This window comes from Giraffa tippelskirchi, chromosome 10 (genome assembly GCF_054371585.1).
Source record: "Giraffa tippelskirchi isolate mGirTip1 chromosome 10, T2T-mGirTip1v1.2.pri, whole genome shotgun sequence".
Classification (NCBI taxonomy): Eukaryota; Metazoa; Chordata; class Mammalia; order Artiodactyla; family Giraffidae; genus Giraffa; species Giraffa tippelskirchi.
In genome coordinates, this window is record NC_137284.1 from 17,335,857 (window position 1) to 17,356,485 (window position 20,629).

Sequence of the window (20,629 nt, forward strand, 5' to 3'; positions counted from 1 at the left end):
CAAGACACACAGTGGGTCAGTTTTCTCTGCTGTACAGTGGGAGAAACAAATGTGATAATGATAGTATGTACTCATGGAGTTATTGAGAAGGATAAATATTGGGTTGGTCAAAAAGATCATTCAGGTTTTTCCATACTATGTTACAGAAAAACCCGAGTGAACATTTTGGCAAACCCAATAGTTGCTCTAAAGCATGACATATTACTATGGTACATAGTATGTGCACAATAAATCCTAGCACCTGTTCCTATTGTCCTTTACCAGGTGTCTGAAAGCAGACCTCCCTCCACCATGTCTGTGGTCTGTGGTCTTGACCCAAGAGAGGACCATGAACTCCCTGGCTTATTTACATAATTTTGGGATAGTTGGTTTTTCCTCTCATGTCTCATTTCAGTGGTTCAGTGGGTATCTATTCTACACTTCTTCAGATATCTATTATGTCACAAGGGCTATTGTAGCTGCTTTTTTCTTATTATTTTCCACCAAGAATTCCATAGCATTTCTTAATAGAAATTTGGTTTCTTCCTCCTGCCCATCCAGCTGGCTTCTCAATGGATACCTCATAGGAAGTCATGACAGGACATTCCTCCTGGCAGAGGGTGGTAGCTGGTGACTGCTCGGCTGCCAAGGAAACTGCAAATGTGTCTGAGCTGTCTAGAAAATGTTTTTTTTTCATAGGGGTAGAAACAGAGAAGTGGGTAAGGCTTTACCAGTGTCGTTCCTCGGACTGTTTCTTCAAATGTTAATAGACTTTGCAGGCATTGGCTGAATTATTTCATTCTAGAATATGTGTAAGGTAATTCTTGCAAGATCATTTTAAAGTACTTGGGGTGCATCATAGAAGGGTGAGGTAGAGAGATTTCATTTTCCTCGCCGAGCTTGGGCTGGGCTGAGGAGGGACCGTTGGGATGCTGTTACTGTAGCCAAGGCTTCCTTGGGGTGTCCCACCAGTGGTGACGCACACCAGCCGCTGTTTGCTTGTGGGCGTCCATCAAGGTTACCCTGGGGCCTGCAGTCAAGGTCTGGGGATTGATCCACCGTTTTCTGACTGTGCCTAGACCAGTGTCACGTCATTTTTTCTGAGCACCTTATTCTGCACCGATAGAATGGAGGCAGTCAGCCCAGTGTGCCATGCCTATAAGGAGATTGGGGAGTGGGTTTTAGGAACAAGGCAAATGGTGAATGTGAACATGTCTTGTGCATGTGTCTAAGACATGACAAGAGATTGCCCTTCTAGATCATGAAGGGTATTTCTTTATTAGATCGAGAGGCAAGGCAAAGCTTGTTTCCTACTGCATCTCAGTTTACTTAGGGTCAGATACTTTTGAAACTCAGGTTAAGGATTAGAGCCTAACAAACTCGAGTTTTCTTGTGTGAGTCAGAGCATGCCAGCCTTTATTTGTCTACACGGACTGGATCTCTCCAGCTGCACTGTGTCCAGATTGTTTCTGAGATGGCGTTAACAAGGCCTACATGTCTACACAGTGTAGACGTGTAACAAGCGATGTGGACTTTTGAGCCCCTATCTGTCTCTCTACCTACACTCATAAATAGGAAGCTCTGGCATCATTTTCATTTCTGAATAGAAGACTATCCTAGAAGGAAATCTATGCAGCACAAACTCTTTTAGTATAAGATAAACTGACATTCAGAGTATGTCAGGCCTTCCAGAACTAAGATGTTGGCAGTGTTGATGACTAAGACAAGAGAATTGTGTGTGTGTGTGTGTGTGTGTGTGAATTAGAGTCTACTGAACCATGGTGAATATCTGAGACAGTGCTAACCTGGCCTTTGAGGATTTCATAGCTGGCAAGTTAATTCCTCCCTTTCTTAGTTTGGATGCTTGCCTGTAGGCATCTTGGGGGGCTGGATTGTGGTAGAGAGGAATATTATGACCAAGAGAACATCTAACTTCTCTTCCGTTGTTAGATCACCCTAAGGTAGTGATTCTTCTCCCTCGAAAACCAGAGACCAAAGGGTCCTTACTGTAGGCTTTGCTTATGGGCTTTGACTTCTGCTTAGAGCTGGCAAAGACACTCCTAGGTTCATATCTTGAGTACTTCGTATGGCAAAAGTAATGACTTTGTTTTTGAAGGCCAAACAGACCATGTTGCCTTAGAATATCTCAAAGGAGCAATCCAGGATTTTCTTTCTAGAGTTTGCTTAGCCATAAAAAATGGACTGACTTTTAAATCGATCTAAATAAGGCAATTGATACTCCATCCTAAAGGCGGTTTTGGTGGGAATTCTTCACCGTTCCGGTCTGTTCCACCAGCTCCTGCAACTCTTGTGCCCTGGGTATTCCTCGTTTTCCCCTGGCTGATGGGCTGGGAGGGGAGGCGCCGGGAGCACCCTTTAACGGGATTCGCTGCTGAGCATGTGGCGCATCTGATTCACTGTGGCTTGTATCTCCAGGCAGCGGACCGATCCAGCTGTGGCAGTTTCTTCTGGAATTACTCACGGATAAGTCCTGTCAGTCTTTCATCAGCTGGACAGGAGATGGCTGGGAATTCAAGCTTTCTGACCCAGATGAGGTAAGGAGGGAGTGACTTGAGAGTGTTGTATCGAGGGAGGATGAGAGAGAGCTCTGGGGATGGGTTGTATGGGGCTTGATGGTGTTTCCTAGGGTTTGAATCCCAGCTCTGCCACCTGCTACTTGGGGGACCTCCTCTGAGCCTGAGTTACATCATTTGGAAAACAGAGAAAAGACCTACGTTGCTCGTTCATTTTTCAGCCTAATGGATAGGACATGCCTACAATGCCTGTCACATCTTAGGCCTTTTGTAAACACAAATTGGGCTTCCCTGGTGGCTCAGTGGTTAAGAACACACCTGCCAGTGCAAGATACTCAAGTTCAGTCTCTGGGTTGGGAAGATACCCTGGAGGAGGAAATGGCAACCCACTCCTATATTCTTGCCTAGAAAATGCTGGTGGGCTGCAGTCCATGGGGTTGCAAAAAGAGTTGGAAACAACTTAGCAACTAAGCAACAAAAACCTAAGTTGCCTTCTCTGACTTTGTTCCCTTCTTGGCCTTGAGGCTCTGTGAATATGGAAGGCGTTGGACAATTTGAGAGGCCTTCAAAGTTTGGTGCTATTTGCTCATTATTTTGTTTTTTCATCAACAAACAGTGAGGGGAGGAGGAATACACTGAGTCTGAGATGAACATATACACATTGCCCATGGGCTTCCCTGGTAGCTCAGTTGGTAAAGAATCCACCTGCAATGCAGGAGACCCCGGTTCGATCACTGGGCCAGGAAGATCCACTGGAGAAAGGATAGGCTACCCACTCCAGTATTCTGGCCTGGAGAATTCCATGGATGTGTATAGTCCACGGGGTCACAAAGAGTTGAAAACTAGCAAGGACCTACAGTATAGCACAGGGAACTCTAGTCAATATTCTGTGATAATCTATAAGGGGAAAAGATCTGAAAATATATGTATGTAGAAGTGAATCACTTTGCTATACACCTGAAACTAACACAACATTGTAAATCAATTATACATCAGTAAGAAAACAAAAACAAAAAAACAAATAGTGAGTCGTTGCTCTGTGACACGCCCAAATTTGAAGGATGCAGAGCAGTGAAGAAGAGAGAGACAGGCCCTCTGCTCCAGCTGAAGTGAGAAGCCCTGTGCCTCGAAAAAAAACAAAAGATACTTCCTGTTGATGAAAGACAGGTGTGACTGTAACTCAGTCCTTCGTCCCTCACATCAGATTTCATGCTTTCGATACAGGGTAAGAGGAGACTCTATAATGTCTTCTATAAAAAATGACTTTTTAAAATATCAAATGCTTTAACTCCACTCCAGAGAAGTTCAGGGTCACTGTGTTTTCATCAACTTAAAAGAATCAGCTTCACTGCCAACGTAGTCTAGCCCTCAAAACTTGGAATTCAGAAAAGTAACTTCTTTGTCGATGAATCTCTAGCCATCTTTTGAACATCATGGGTCATCACCAGTGAGTGCAGGCATATTAACATGTATCTTTGGCTTATTCTAGAGGTGTTCACCCCTCTTCTTTTTTAAAAATTAAATTTCAGGTGGCCAGGAGATGGGGAAAAAGGAAAAACAAGCCTAAGATGAATTATGAGAAACTGAGCCGTGGCCTTCGCTACTATTATGACAAAAACATCATCCACAAGACAGCGGGTAAACGCTATGTGTACCGTTTTGTGTGTGACCTGCAAAGCCTGCTGGGGTACACGCCCGAGGAGCTCCATGCCATGCTGGATGTCAAGCCCGACGCCGACGAGTGATGGGCGCCAAGGGGCCGGGGAAACCCTGCTGAGACATTTCAGAGAACAACCATGTCGGTCGGACTCTTAATTTTTTAATTGTTATTCTATTTTTAATTTTCCAGAACTCATTTTTTTTACATTCAGGGGTGGGAGCTAAGTGAGCTGCAGCTATAATCCATTGTGCGCCGTTGGAGGAGAGCCAGGACTGGTGGGGTGGGTGGGACAAGAAATTCTGGAGCGGATTTTCAGGAGACAAGGGCCTTCTTAGAAGCTTGAAGAATCTGGCTTAAGGGAGGAAGAGACTAACATGTCCAGCATTTAAAAAAAAAAAATCATCCACGAGAAAAAAAATATGTCTTGAGTTATGGACCTATTAGCAAAAGAAATTGGTGCACCAGGAGTCTTGAAACTAATGAAAGGCAATTAATTTCCTTTTGTCTTTAGGTCTGGGAGGGCAAAAAAGAGGGAGGTAGGATAAAGCCTTTTGTTTGGGGGTGCACTAAAAAATCGCGGACTATTGACCTTTTTGTTCTACTTGCGAAACAAAGATGGACTTCAGTGGGGAGGGGCTGAAACTGTTTTTGTGTTAAAATTTATTCTATTAAATTTTGTGCCAGTATTTTTTTTTTCCTTAAAAATCGTCTTAAGCTCTAAGGTGGTCTCAGTCTTGCGGTATCATGCAATTTTGTTTTTATTTGCCGACTGAGGATTCTGACAACAGTGAAAGGAAACTGTTTATATAGACCCCACTGGAAAGACAAAGTGCCATCACTGAGATTTGGGGATCCCAAGTTCATGTGACTGATGTGCGAAGGAAAAAAATGATGCTAATTTGGGTACAAGGGAACTGTGCTTGTGAATTTCTCCTGTAATTTTTAAAAATTATGATCACACCCCTCTACCTATTTGTCATGAGTGTATTCTCAGAGTTTGGACTTAACATTGAGCTAAGAAGCATTAAGTCTTTGAACTGAATGTATTTTGCAGCCCTGCTTTGGACAATAGTAAATGTAGGAGCACTGTAGAAGTCTTATGAAAGAGGGAGTGAAGGGAGAAGATTGACCTGGTTCTCTACTGGTTTTTTAGACTTATAACATACATGACTTGGAATAAAATCTGTATGCATGGGCATTACCCCTCAGGTCTTAGGAAATAAGTCCTGAATGCATGTCCTTCCCAACTAACACTCTGTACTTTGTCCTTTGTGTCTTATTTTCCCAGCATCCCACATTTATCACTTTTCCCCACTCTGTTGTTCAGTAGAAGGAAATGTACAGCTTTCTGATGGGTGAGTTAAAGAGTAGCCGCAGACGTGTCATGAGTTGGAGAGTGTCTGATAAAGCCATTTAGATGTCCTGGGTTTTAGAAGCCATGGAAACTGAGGGAGCCTAGGAATAAAATGCGGCTCAGCTGTCTTTGGGAAAAGTGCAAGGCTTTCCTTTGAAGGGTTTAAGGCAGCTGAGTCGGGTGTCAGGTGAGACTGGGTGGGCAGGCAAGGTGCACAGAGCAGATGCTATGAGGGCCCCGTGCTTGGATCTGTTATCCTGGTGCAGGGTAAGGGAAGGTTGGTAATTGCAAAGGAAAGAAGCTTGATGGCATAGGAACTATAAGGAAAGGAGCTTGGGTGTAGCAATAAGGTGGTCCATGAGACTCAAATCTACTTTTACTTCTCCCAGAGTTGACCTACAAACATCATCAACCAAGGCCATTGTAAACGGTCATCTGAAAATGGAGTTTGGGGAGAGGGGACCAACATCTGACTACTAAGGAAAAGTGCCTAATACAATTAGAATCCCCTCTTCCTCGACTCGACAGGTGGCGGATTGAAAAGGAGGGTGACGAGGATGGCTTTCAGCTAGGGAGGGGAAGAAACCTTCAGGACGGGCTTCTTGGGGTTGGCCCTTGATGGGCTCCAGCTGAGAAACTGGAAGTCTACTAACTACCTTCTAGCATAGCTTCAAGAAAGTGGATTGTTTTCTCCCAGGTCTTCTTGCAGACCCCGGATTATCAGGAACTTAACTCTGTGATTCACGCGCTTCCTCATACCGAGAAATCGGAGCATCCGCTTGGAAAGCAGAGGCAGCATTTCGCCCAGCTGTGTATTGTGATCTTCTTCCGGACGCAGGTGCCTTAATGAAGCTCTCAACATATTTTAGGAGCTGCTCAGGGAGTGTTAGGCGGAACTGTTTGGACTACATCGTTTTCTCTTAGATTATGTGATCTTTGTTGGGCACTGGCAAAGATGTGTGTGTGTGTGAGTGTGTGTGTCTCTGTGTGTGTTTGCAGACGTGCAGAACTGCAGCTGAGAGAATGCTGGGGCTTTCTCGTGATGTCTTTCCACATTTCAGTGATGAGTGAGAGTAGAACCAAGGCCAAACTTTGGTCCTTGCTTCTTTGCCACCAGGCATATCACTTTCTCAGCTCAACAGCCCTTTCCTTTTAAATTGATGCTGAGACCCCCTCCCTGTGTATGTCTGACTCCTGCCATAATTCCCTAGCAGAGAAGACGTAAACAAGTGCCTCCTCATGCTCTTCAGCCGCTTGTTTGCTAAGATGCACTCCACTCCCCGAGCCTGCCCTCTCTTGGTCCACCGTTTTCAGTATTTGTAGATAGCGTGTTAGTTCAAACAGCTTTGTCAATCTGGCCAGATGCTTTTTTTTCCCTCCTTCTGTCCAGAGACCATCCCAGGAAGAGTGGTGGGTGGTTTATACACTGGAAATGGAGCAGAATTGTTGGATTTCTGCTTTAAAAAAATAAAAACACATGTTAACTTCAGAGGAAGGATGGGCAAATCTGGTTGAGTTGGGTGAAACTCTGTTTTCCTGGAGATGCATCTGTTAACCCATGTTGGTTTGGGCTGTAGGGTTCAGAGTCACTTTGGTTCCCTTTCGCATTCAGGGGAGGGACTTCCCTACACAGAGCCCTGGTTTTGTGGCTATGGAGATTGGAAGTAACATTCAGAGATCAGATATGCTTTTCCTCACTTTGGAGCTGAACACTCTGGGTTTTAGAGCATTAACCTGCCTAATCTTCATGGTGAAAACGACACCTTCTCTATCCTAGTCATGCTGTGCATGCTGCTTTCTCTGTTGGGGTCTATATAAATGGGTTGAACTCTTATCTACATTCCAAAGAAGTTTCGAGGAACCTAAATATATGTATACATATACATATATAAAATATATATATTAAAATGAAATTTATCTCTATCAGGAATACTGCCTCAGTTATTGAACTTTTTTTTAGAATACTTTTTTTTTTAAGCTGAGAAGTATAGGGGTGAAAAAGATGTTATATTGTGTTTGACTATTTTCCAACTTGTATTTTCATATAATTTATATTTTTTAAGAGCTGAAAATTTAAAAGCAAGATGAAAAAAAAAAGGAAAAGCAGGTGCTTTTTAAAAAATCAGAACTGAGGTAGCTTAGAGATGTAGCGATGTAAGTGTCTATGTGTTTTTTTTTAAATGCAAAAAGAATTTCTTATGGGGGAGTTTTTTGTTCGTTTATTTTAGTAGCTGATGCTGGCACATCATTTTGCTGGAGAATTTTTTATATACTGTAGCCTGATTTCATATTGTATTTTAAACTGTGTGAGATTAAAAGCAAAGAAATTCATTCATAACGATGTGGGTTTGGCTCCATTCTTTCCTGTCTGGTTCATGTGTGAAAGCAGGACAAATTAGCCAACCAGAGACAAGCACCGGAAGGAATGCAACTTCATCTGATCTCACTAGCTCTGCACCATTTCAGATAAAGATTTCCTAATAAAGTGAGGACTAACATAGGAATATGGGGAAGTGTCATCGGACATCCCAGTTACTGAAGAGGGAGTCATCCTTTGTGGAATGTCCCCGCCTCATCATACCACATTTTGATTGTGTCTGAGGACTAAGAGGCACATGAAGAAACATTTTAATGACTCAACAGATAAACATTTGATTTCAGCTAGGTAAAGTTCCTGATATTAATACAGGACATTGAACATCTCTGGTCCATGCTCGGAAACAGCTCTCTTCTCCCTCCTTCTTACACTCATTTTGTCCTGTGCCAATTCAGACCCATCGCATCCATCTTGGCCCCAGCTCTTTTGAGGGGCGCTGAAAATGGGAAATGGTAACATCCAAGCCCTTAGCAGTCATAAATACAATCGTATTTATAGGTGCTTTGGGGAGAAGGGTTAGGAACACATGCTGCATGGTGCCTTTTCTCTTGTTAGAACTGTAGAAGGTGGATGTTTTTAATTAACACCAGCATTCACAACATGAATCCCGACTCACAGCTGGAAAGAGAATTTTTGCTGAATTGGTCACAAAGAGAGCTCTGTTTTTGGAAAATCGGTTTCTTCCAGCCTGGAGCTTGAGGTTTCCTGAGTGCACATTAAACACTGACTGTGTGGTCCAGTGGTCAGGGAGCCCGAGTGGCTGAGAGGAGGGCTCCAGGTCTACCTCCCAGTTAAGCCATCATCACTCACTGGGGGACCGTGGTGAGATAGCTAGAGGTCCTTATATTTTTTAGTCTTCATCTGCCAACCTGGGCAAAACCACAACTCCAGAGCCAACCTGAGGCCACATCTGAGTTCTTCTCCTCCTGAATCCACAGAATATAGAGACAAGGACTTCGTCTCAGTCAGGGATCTGGTCAGAGAGCTTTCCATCACTGTCAAGATGCTGTTATTCCTACAGAGTATGTTATTTCATGCTGGCTAGGTTAAAAGATACCAGATACACTTGAATGAATCAGCTTAGACCTCTGTTGCTCAAACTAAGAGCTAGTGTTTGGCTGGGGAATTCTCAGACACGTAAGCTTTGGTCATCTCGATGATCCTGCTGAGACCACCATATAGAAGCTGAGGTGATGGAGGAGAGACGGTATCTCTAAAACTCCCTCCAGACTTGGGGTAACTGGATCTGGATAGAATAGAAGGTGGTGCAGGGAAAAAAGGAATCATTCAAAAACACCTGGTATTTTTACTTCTCCTACCCTTCCCACTATAGACGTAGTATATTTATTTCACTGTCATGTTGATTTTAGAACTGGCCATATGATTAACTTTGACCTATGAGTTGTTAGAAGAAATAATGCAAGCAAAGACTTGAATTGTGCTTGCCTGATAGCAGTGTGCTCTCTTGCACCTCTCTGCCCATGCAATGAGAAGATCGTGCCTCAATTTTTCCCCCTGTTCCAGTGAGAACAAGAGGAGCACCATCCATTTAACCCACCGTCCTGAGTTTGGAATCAAACTCAGCCTGCTTCAGCCCAGATCATTTCATCCCAAGCTGGCTGGCAGGCATATAGTGAGTTTAAATGATTCTTTTAAACTTCCCAGTGTTAGAGTGGATATTATACAGCAAGAGCCACCTGTAACAGTGTTTAACACGGCAGTCTCTGGGTTGCAATGCGTTTTCATTTCTTATCTTCTTTTCACATTCTTTACAAATGTTTTGTTTGCTTTTTTAATAAAGATAACTTAAACCATATATGAAAAACTTAAAAAAATGAAGCTGATGGTCAGACATCTACAGGTTTTGACAGGCTTTGGGCAGTTGTAAGATAGAGTAATTGCCCAAGGCTAGTCTAGCCCCACACTGCTATGATCTTGGAGCAACCTACAGCACCCATGCCAAAAATAAACGAATAATTAAGTGTAGCTTTTAACCTAAAGAAGGAAGAGGGTTGTGAGTGAAACGAGCCAGGCAGTGGAGACTGCAGAAGACACACAGGTTGTCTGTGGGCTGGGTTTATAGCACAGAGGTGCTCAGTGTGTCCTTGACAGTGTCAGCACTCACCGCTGCAGCTCAAGTGTCTGGCAGTAAGACCATGGGATTGTCTCGGAATCCTGCAGAGCAAACCCCCGTGAACTGGCTGAGTGTAGGCTGCCCCTCCAAGATGCACATGAATCTCCTGTCTTGTCTCCAGTGGCTCAGCCCCACATTACATTCCTGCCTCGTCCCTGTAGAATTTGAGTTTGCCAGCCCTGTGACCATCTCTCCACCTCCCATGTGTTCTTGGCGTGAAACTTAACGTTATTCTGGAAACCTACCGTGGAAGAGAGCACAAGAGGTCATCGAGTTCATCAGAACCAGCTGCTTCTAAGCCCTTGTTCTTTCTGTGAAGCCATGTTGCCACCCAGGAACTCTGAAAGGTCCCTTTTGATGCTGCTGCTGATGGCTCACCCACCCTGGGAACCACAGCCCTGGTTACTAAGAGAGATGCTTCATACACCCAACAGGGACAAGGACAGTCTTCTTTCAGTAAGGAAGCTTTTCCAGTCCCACACCCTTTCCAAGCCCCGCTTCTCCCCAGCCCTTCTCTGGGCCGTGGTTTGTGGTGAAAATGCCAGTTGTACAGAAACCTTTCTGTAGCTCAGATGCAGGGCTTCTTGACCCTTCAAGGACTGGCCTGTGCCCTTTAATGGGTTTACTGCTCAGCATACCGCAGATTGTCTTCTGGTCCTTGAGATTCCTCCCAGTTAGGAGAATCCTCCCCAAAGAACAATGAGTATCAGAAGAGAAAAGGTCTTTTTAAGGCTCCTCTTGCAATAAGGCAGGGGTTTAAGGAAGTCTGATAAAAGCAGCTGTTGATTGACCAGTGAAAACGTTAAAAGGCTTGAAATGGAAGGGAAAATAAAACATTTATTGGGAATTGAGAACTCCAAATTAGCTGCGGAGGGTGGCTCTGGCCTCTCTGCCTCTTGGTCAGTGCCATTTCCTGCTTTACTGAATGTCCCAGACCCTTTCTTTTTTTTCTTTTTTTTCCATTGTCCTGGAAAATATTTCTATCCTGGGAAAGCTGGTTTCATTTGATTGCCTGGTGTACCTCAATGTGCTGACGCCCAAGGTGATGACAGTGATGACCCTCTGCCTGGAGCAGCCCTGGGGGCTCAGCAGTGGCCAGCTCTCACCACCTGCTGGGCAATCCCCAAACCTAGTCCTGCATCTCATCTCTCCTGCCATCCGGGTTGTAATGGGCTCTCAGCCATAGCATCTTTCAGAGCTGTGATGTCAGGTCAGCTCTGGTCCCTCCATGTGACAGCACGCGGAGAAACAAGGAGGTTGTCAGCAGCCACTTATGGGACCTACAGTGGTCAAGAGACAGCCACCTTCTCCCTGCCCATTCCACATTGTCAGCCCAAGACACTGCCCTGGCAGGAGCAGGCTGCCTTTAACTTTTCTACAGGCAAATCCTGAAATTTAATCATGACTCTTATGCCCTTTTCTCCCAGCCCCAGTCCCCTTCCTCTACTCTGTTTGACTCTCATCCATTTTCCAGGTAACACATCCTAGTTTAAAGTTGACCCCAGTTGACTCCCTGGTGGCTCAGACGGTAAAGAATCTCCCCGCAAGCTGGAGACCCAGGTTCAATCCCTGGGTTGGGAAGATCCCTTGGAGGAGGGCATGGCAACCCACTCCAGCATTCTTACCTAGAGAATCCTCATGGACAGAGGAACCTGGTGGGCTACAGTCCATGGGGTCGCAAAGAGTAGGACACGACTGAGTGACTAAGCAAACACAGATACAATTTCTATTAGTTCTAATGGATTCCAACAGTCTGCTCAGTGTGGATGTTCAGGTTGGGTTCTGGGGTGGCAGAAGGCTTTTATCTCCTGGTTTTCAGAAACTAAGAACACAGGGTCTTGTAGATCACAGTTCATGGGATTATAGGATGTTCTAGCTGGAAGGTACCCTACACGATGACACTACCCCCCAAATTTATTCAGGTAAAAGACATTCATTGAACCACTGCTATGTAGGTCTCAGTGGACCCAGTATTAGGGAAACCAGAAGGGAAATATAGATGCAATTTTCCCTTTGCTCTGCTTTTAGGGAATGACGGGTTGTAGACAAGTAACTGGAAGAATTCCTATCCAGTGGAATAATGGGGTGCTTTGAGATCAGGAGAAACACTGAACCTGGAAGAATTTATATCCTAAAGGGGAGTGGCAATTAGCTAGGTGGAGCGGGAAAGACATTCAGGTCTAGAAGTGAGAAGGTGTATGGACCAACAGAGTCTGAAAGTGGTTCTGTGACCCCAGAGCACAGGATGAGGATGGGAGAACAGAGAGGAGATGGCTCAGGGCCTTGTGGGACAGGTGAGAGTAAGGTGGGGCCCCGAGGATCTTCCCAAGGCTAAGTCACTTGACTCGATCTGTGCTCAGAAAGATTATTGAGGCTGTAGAGCAAGAACGAATCAGAGGGGACAAGGATGGGGTCAGAGAGACCAGCCGGAAAACAGTCTCATTTGTTTGGGAGAGAAGCCTTCCAGAGAGTCAGCCATGAGTGGATCAGCAAGGTACTTCGGAGATGAAATTCCCAGGACCGGGTGGTTGGTTGGTGTGGATGGGGGCGGGGGAGTAGGGCCATGGTGTGAGCTCTGGGGTTTGGGTGGCGCCCAAGGATGACTATTACAGTCCTTGTGCTCAGTCACCATGTCCCCAGGGCATGGATGTTAGGTCTGGAAAGAACCTTAGAGATAAAGTCTGTTTCCTTCATCGTATAGGTGACTTGTGTGAGGTCACATAGCTAACTGGTGACAGAGGTGACAGGTTTTAGCTTTGCTGATTCTCAGGCCATACCTATGTATTCAGGGAAGGTTGAGGGCTTGTCCCTCCAGCATGGTGAGAAATAGTCCATCTCTTCCCTCCCTCCCTAACCCCTTTCCTTCTCTCCTTCCTACCCTCTCTTCTGGCTGAGAACAAGAGCTGTTCAGCTTTCAGATGAATATGACAGGTCTCCCTGTGTGACTGACATAGGCTGTCTCCTCTCATCATGGCAGTCTCCATGGAGCCCTGGACACCAGCCTCCACCCCAGGCTGTAATTGAAAAGAAAGAGGAGGTGTTATTTCCTCTGCTCCAGCAGCCCTTCTCTGGCCTCCCCCTTCTCCTCAATCACCCACCTCCCCACCCCCCAAGCCCCCCGGGAGCTGTCTCAGCCCCACTTGCTGAGCATCACTTAGCATTATTCCCAGGACCCTGTTTGGGGCAGAGGAAAGAGCTGGTATCTGTTCGATCAGCTCTGTAACAGCTTCCCTTCCCCAGCCAGCACTTCTTGCCATCTTTAAATCTTAATCTCACACACCTCTCCTCTGAGATTGACAGCCTCCTGCTTTTTTTTGGTTTTTTTAAATCTCTCTATTATCCCAGTTCTTTGTGACTCTTCCTCTTTTTCTCACCTGTTTCCTTTATTCTCCATCTGAATTTCTTCTCTCTGTCTCTCTTATCTTACATATCTAGAGGGGAAATATCATAGACTGGAGACGAAAGGCAGTGTGACATTTAAGAGTATGGACTCTGATGCCACTTTGGGGCTGTGTGACTTTGGGCAAGTTAATTAACCTCTCTGTGTCTCAATTTCTTCATCCATGAAATAACCTTACAGGATTGATGTAGTGTTTGCTGTCTAGTATATCTTGAAACTTGACACATAGTAAGTGATATGTAAGGGTTTTTTGTTTGTTTAGTTGCTAAGTCGTGTCCAACTCTTTTGTGACCCCATGGACTGTAGCCTGCCAGGCTCCTCTGTCCATGGAATTCTCCAGGCAAGAATACTGGAGTGGGTTGCCATCTCCTTCTCCAGGGATTGAACCCGAGTGTCCTGCTTGGCAGGCAGATTATTTACCACTGAGCCACGAGAGCTAGTAATAAATGAGAAGCTACAGCTCAAGAAAGCTTTTCTCTCCCTCTTGGGAGAACCCTTTTTTCCCCCTGGATTTGTGGGACAAGGAGAAGTCTTGGGCGTTCCGTGTAAGGGCTCTAAAGGGCCTGTCTGCAGAGTCCAGAGTGTCTGCTCCGCCCTCCCAGGCCTCGGGAGGGAAGGTTCTGGTGCCAAGGCCCCTTGCCTGGCACGGCCAGCTCGCTGCCACAGCTGCAGGTGGGCAGAGCGCTGGCTCCAGGCTTGGAAAGGCGGACGCTGTTCCGGCCAGCTCCAGGACTCAGCGTTTTCCACTACTCCTCGCTCTGTTTGTTTTCCTCTCTGGGCTCCCCCCGTCGAGTAGGGGCCCCTGAATGACGTCCAACAGCAACGCTGGGCCGGCTCTGAGCCCTCCCGTTGGCAGCGGAGGGCCCCAGGCTGGCAGCCCCTGCACAGGGCTCTCTTGCTCACAAAGTGCCATTGTACAGGCCGGTCTGTGGGAGACAAATGGAAGGGATTTCAAAATCAACGGCGAGTTATTTTTATCTGTGGAAGGGCTGAAATGCCTTTGTTTTCCATCTCGGAAAACAAACCTTAAAGGATCTCTGAGCTGCAGAGAATGTCTCCATTTGTCCCAGGAGTCAAGTTCACCAGAGAGGCTTCTGAAAGGATGCAGTTTAAACTCCAGGCTACCAGGGCCCACGTGGCCTTCCCAGGATGGGGTCTTCCAGGTTTGGTCCCAAATCTATGCCTGGTGTGAACTTCAAGCCCTGGAGCTTTGCTCCCACCAGTGACTGAGCACTGACTCTGCTGCTCCAGAGTGGGTGCTTTCTTGTTCCCCCACCGCCCGTGCCCCCCAGTTCTTCACGGGCAGCTTCTCTCCTCCAGGCCCTCAGCCTTCAGCGGGGCCCAACTTAGGACTATCCTGTCTACTTCTTCTCAAGCAGGAGTCTCACGGGGGGACGTGCATACTCTGCGAATCACACAGAGTAAGACATGGACTATGGTAGGACTTTGACTCCCATTTATTTTCACTCTAAAAATAGGAGACACAATTTTGTTACTATGGAATACCCTTATCCATCTCAGTGCTTCTGGTCAGCCTTCTTCGGCTCCCGTGCATATACTCAAAGCACTATAAGGGGACTTCCCTGGTGGTCCAGTGGTTAAGAATGCACCTGGCAACTCAGGGGACTGGGGTTCAATCCCTGGTCACAGAACTAAGATCCCGCATGCCATGGAGCAACTAAGCCTGCACACCACAATTAGAGGGTTGGTGCCCTGCAACAAAAGATCCCACGTGAGGCAACAAAGATCCTTCAGGCAGAACCTAAGACTCGATGCAGCCAAATAAACAAATAAATATTTTTTAAAAAACACTGTAGGCCAAGCATGGATCATGCAATACAGAAGGGGGTCTACACCACTACCCTTCTTTCTCGTTTTGCTTCCAGAAAATTACAATGTTTTAAGGTTTACATGTACCCAGTGAGCAGATTTACAACCCAGAATATCTAATTTTAATCAAACAGCCCTCACAAAAGAGACAAGTGGCTTAAAATGTTTCCTGCAATGAAACTGGATTATAGATGATAGGAACAGTTCAGGCACATGAAGACAAAAAAAAAAAAATAAAAGTGAGATTATGTCGTTAACTCCTGGAACAAATTATTTGTCAGTCATATGCTGAGGTTAAGACAATAATTTAATTATATCTGGCAAAAAATTTTTCCAAATTATCAACACTATATTAAATATAGATGTAAATCCATTGTCGTTAATAAACAGTGCCTGGGCACTCATATTATTATCAATCAGTACTAATAGACATTAGCTAGTGCATCTAATCCATAAATAAATATGCATATACTGGAAGTGCTGCTCAAAGAATCTTTGGTGATGGGGGTATAGGGTCAGAAAATTTTTGAGATGACGGCTGTAAAGGAGTATTTTCTGTGAGCTGGCAATTTTTCTGCTTATGATGGAGAAAGCTCATTTGCAATCAGTTAAAATCAGGGTTTAAATTCTGACTCCATCACTCAATAAACTACTCAGTTTCTTTGAGTCTCAGTTTCCACAAAATCACAATAATGCCAGTCATCTCGCAGGTCCATTTTGAAGATCAATATAATAATTTATATTAATTACACAAGTTTCTGTGCACGTGTCTCTCAGTAGTTTCTGGGTCTTTTTGGACCCCCTGGACTGTAGCCCGACAGGCTCCTCTGTCCATGGGATTTCCCAGGCAAGAGAATACTGGTGCGGGTAGCCATTCCCTTCTCCAGGGGATCTTCCCAACCCAAGGATCAAACTCAGGTCTTATGTCTCCTGCATTGGCAGGTGGATTCTTTACCACTAGAGCCACCTGGGAAGCCCACTGCCTCTCCCTCAGAAGCACTTAGCATACAGGAAGCACTCAGGGATGCTTCTCCTTTTCTTGGTCTTTCTCTTGCTTCTACTAGAGCTGGGGAAGATCAGAGAGTTCATAATGGAATGGAGTTCACTCTCCAGAATCCCACTTTGACCCTCAGGGAACATTTCCTTGTGACTGAGACAGTGAGCCTGCGGTTTTCAATACATGACTGGCTGTTCTTGGCTGTAAGAGGAGAGAAGATTTGAGTGTGTCTGTGTTTAAAAACCAGCCTGGGGAGGCCCTTCCTGGTGGCTTCCTAACAAGTGTGCAATAAATGGTCCTCTGTTGGTTTTAGTCGAGTTCCCAGCAGACTATTTTTCTACATCAGAAAGTAGAGCTCAACAGTGCTCCAATTGGCAGTAATTAGCCCCCCATGATGCAGCTCAGCCACAGATCTCAGAAGTGAGTGAGCCATGGAAATGGGAAACCCCCACCCAGCCTGGGCCCCTGGCCTTTGGCAGAGGATCAGGCACCACCCAGCTGTGTTACAGAAGCAGCAGGGTGTGGGGGTAGGGTTGGGAGTGAGGCTCAATCCTTCTGGTTCATTTCCTCAGCTCCCATTTTGCATATGAGGATGCAAGATGAAGGATGGTAGAGCCATCAAAGTGTGAGAGCCGCCATCTTCCTCTCTACCCATAACTGTTTCTCAAACGAGGATTTGGATGAGCACATTAAAGCCAAATGCCAGCTTTGAGAGAACACTGACCAACATGAACACATGGATGCCCCTTACCCCTCAGACTCTCCATTCTCAAAGAGCTTCAGGCTCAAGTCTGAGTCCCAGATCTTCCATCCCATTGTCATTGAACCTGGGAGAACTTTACAAGGAGTCGGAGACTCCATTTCAAAGTCTCAGAGAATGATCTGTGAATGTTTCATTCACAGTCCTAAACTGGGTGATGCAACAAAGAGCAAATGAGGTGGTTCAAGGCCAGCGTTCCAAGTGTGATGTAGACATTGGAAGAGATTCACTTCACACAGAAACAGCCTCCAACCAAAGGTGGAGGGAGCTGGTGTGACCTGAGCGGTCGACACAGAAGCTGTTCTGGTCCATTGCTCTCTGGGTGACCTCAGCGGTGAGCTCTCCCAGCCATCCATTCCAGACAGGTGACCAACCTGTGAGTCAGGCTTGCTTGGGCAGGAGGCAGCTGATACAGAGAATACACCTCTTCCTGTAACCTGACAGTCATGAGCCTCTGAGGTGGGGTACTTCATCTGGGGGCAAAGCTGCCTTTGTCCTACTAAGCTGCCCATAGGTTGTAAGGAAGAACTCCTTCCTTCCCTCTCCTTCTGCTTGCCACCCAGGGTCTGGAGCTCATGGATTTTCCCTGAGACACCCACTTCTTTTTCTTTATCAGGCCAGACTTTCTTGAGTTTCAGATGAACTGTACTTGATTTGTAACTTTCCCTTCATGAAAAATTTGCTTTGTCTTTTTAAGAGGGAACTTCTAGAGTCTACTGTGTCAGCTCCCAAGCCTGCAGTCAGTGATAAACTTCTGGGACTTTTCTATCCTTCTTAGTACTCTTTACTTTCTGAATTTCAAAAAATCCACCTCAGCAGCTTAATTCTCTTAAGTTCAAAACAAGGACTTCAGAAGTAGGCAGACTTAAGATCAAGTTGGGGGACATTTGACACAAGACAACCTTTCTGCAGCACCATTTCTTCTTTTGCAAATTGGATAATATCAACTTAAAGAAACTGCCTGCCAATTCAGGAGATGTAAGAGACTTGGGTTTGATTCCTGAGTCAGGAAGATTCCCTGGAGGAGGGCATGGCAACCCACTCAAGTATTCTTGCCTGGAGAATCCCATGGATAGAGGAGCCTGTGAGGCTGCAGTCCATAGGGTCACAAAGAGTCAGACATGATTGAAGCAACTTAGCACATGATAGAGTTACTATATCAATCAAATGGAATAATGTAATCAAGTGACTTTTAAGAGACCTGATATATAGCAAATGCTCAGTAAGCATTAGTTTCCTTTCCTTCATTCATTCTGTAAGGTAGAGAATTCCCCCAAAATACTTTCATTCTTTTTTAATATTAATTTTACATTTTCTAAAAAGGTACTATATTTATTGAAAATTTAGATAACTGAAAAATACTCAGAAGATAACTTAAAAACACCTCATTGTCTTCACTATTGAAATTTTGATGTATATTCTCTCAGAATTTGTACATATGCACATGCATTTGATACTAAGCATGCTTTTTTATTTATGAAAAATTTATATACAGTGATGGGCACAGATCTTAATTGTCCCTTTGACAAATTTGTAAAAGTAGCACATCCCGTCTCTATACCCTGTAGGTGTTCACTATTCTAGTTTCTATTACCATAAGTTAGTTTTGCCAGTTCTTGAACTTCATAATTCATGTGGCATTGGGTGGAGTATTGAGAAAGGTTTTGCATCAGTCCTGGAACAAAATTAGCCCTTGACTAAATACTGTTGTACTTCTGCCTAATAAAGCTGAAAAGTAAGACTCAAAAGGGTCAAACTATTTCCAAGTCATTTAGCTCAAGAATATTTTTAGAAATACAAAAATACCCAGCAAATCCACAATGTCTGGGATCCAATAAAAAATTACCAGGCATTCAAAAACATAAGAAAATATGACCCCAAATGAGGAAAAAAATCAGTTGAATATTTCCCAGGAATGACACAGATATTAGAATTATTACACAAAGATATTAAAGAGAGTAATGATTTCACATGTTCAAAGAGCTATGGGAACATGATACATAGAGATATGAAACATATTTTAAAAATGACCCAAGTTAAGCTTCTTGAGATGAAGACTATAATGTATGAGATGAAAGATACACTGGATGGTATTAATGACACGCTTAACACTGAAGAAGGAAAAAATGATGAACTTAAAGTCATAGCAATAGAAACTATGTCAAACTAAGCATATAGAAAAGAAAGACTGAAAAGAAAATGAGCAGACTGTTAGTGAGCTGTGGGACAAATCTAAGTGTCTGTTTAAACATGTAACCAGAGTCTCCAAATGGCCAGGAAGTATGATTAAAAAATACATTTTTTAAAGAAGGATTAATGACTGAAATTGTTCCAAGTTTGATTAAAACTATCAATGCACAGCTGTAAGACACAGAAGCCCAACAAACTCTAAGCACATGAAAATTGAAAAAAAAAATACTGTAAAGCACATCAGGATCAAATTGTTTACAACCAGTGATACCAAAGAAACCTTAAAATTAATTAGAAAAGAAAGACACATTACAAAAAAAAAGGACAACTGCAGGAATAATAGCATATTTCTCATCAAAAGCAATGTAAGCAATAATATAGTATATAACATCTTTACTGTACTGAAAGAAAAGAAATCAATCAATCTAGAATTCTATACTTAGTGAACACATCTTTAAAAAGCAAAGGCAAAGCAAAGACTTTTTCAGATATAAAATATTGAAGGATTTTCATTACCAACAGAACTGCACTACAAGAAATTGTAAAGAATATTCCTCAAGCAGAAAGAAAATAACACCAGGTGGAAATCTGGATCTCACAATGGAATTAAGATCCTAGAAATGGTAACTATGTGGAGACATGGAAAATATGTTTTTTTCTTATTATTTAAGTTTATTTGAAAGAAAATTTATTGTTTAAAGCAAGCAAAAGAGCAGTGTAATATGAGGCTTATTACACATGTAGAAATAAACTGTGTGATAACAGTAGTTAAAATTCAGTAGGCAGATAATGGAAGTATATTGTTGGAAAAGTCTTTTAATATATGTAAAGTGGTATAATATTACTTGAATGACAATTGGGATAAATCAAAGGCATAGCTTGTGAACCTAAATCAACCATTAAAATAATACAACAAAAGAGATAAAATGGAAAAATAAAAAGATATGCAATTAACTCAAAAGAGAGCATAAAGAAGGGGAAAGAGAACAAAAGATGGATGGAATAAATAAAAAAGTCAGCTGGTAAACTGTAAGTTCAGTTCAATTCAGTTCAGTCGCTTAGTCGTGTCCGACTCTTTGCAACCCCATGAACTGCAGCACGCCAGGCCTCCCTGTCCATCACCAACTCCCGGAGTCTACCCTAACCCATGTCCATCGAGTTGGTGATGCCATCCAGCCATCTCATCCTCTGTCGTCCCCTTCTCCTCCTGCCCCCAATCCTACCCAGCATTAGGGTCTTTTCCAACGAGTCGACTCTTCGCATGAGGTGCCCAAAGTATTGGAGTTTCAGCTTCAGCATCAGTCCTTCCAATGAACACCCAGGACTGATCTCCTTTAGGATGGACTGGTTGGATCTTCTTGCAGTCCAAGGGACTCTCCAGAGTCTTCTCCAACACCACAGTTCAAAAGCATTA

General features: G+C 44.1%; 1 protein-coding gene and 1 long non-coding RNA gene across 8 annotated transcripts in view; one reads left to right on the top strand and one right to left on the bottom strand.

Annotated features, from left to right (window-relative positions):
- ETS1 (ETS proto-oncogene 1, transcription factor) overlaps positions 1-5,424 on the top strand; it is a 138,469-nt gene extending 133,045 nt beyond the window's left edge. For all 7 annotated transcript variants that reach the window (XM_081536318.1, XM_081536317.1, XM_081536321.1 and 4 more), the window contains 2 exons: positions 2,416-2,534; positions 4,043-5,424. In XM_081536318.1, the coding sequence (XP_081392444.1) occupies positions 2,416-2,534; positions 4,043-4,258 (335 nt within the window). In that variant the 3' untranslated portion in view covers positions 4,259-5,424. The remainder of the gene's footprint in view (positions 1-2,415; positions 2,535-4,042) is intronic.
- A 5,433-nt stretch (positions 5,425-10,857) lies between these two features.
- LOC145524299 (uncharacterized) lies at positions 10,858-17,177 on the bottom strand. Its single transcript, XR_014067386.1, has 3 exons — positions 17,017-17,177; positions 13,413-14,364; positions 10,858-13,052 (listed from the first exon to the last, which is right to left on the bottom strand). It is a non-coding gene; the product is annotated as an uncharacterized LOC145524299 (long non-coding RNA).
- Positions 17,178-20,629: the final 3,452 nt, after the last annotated feature.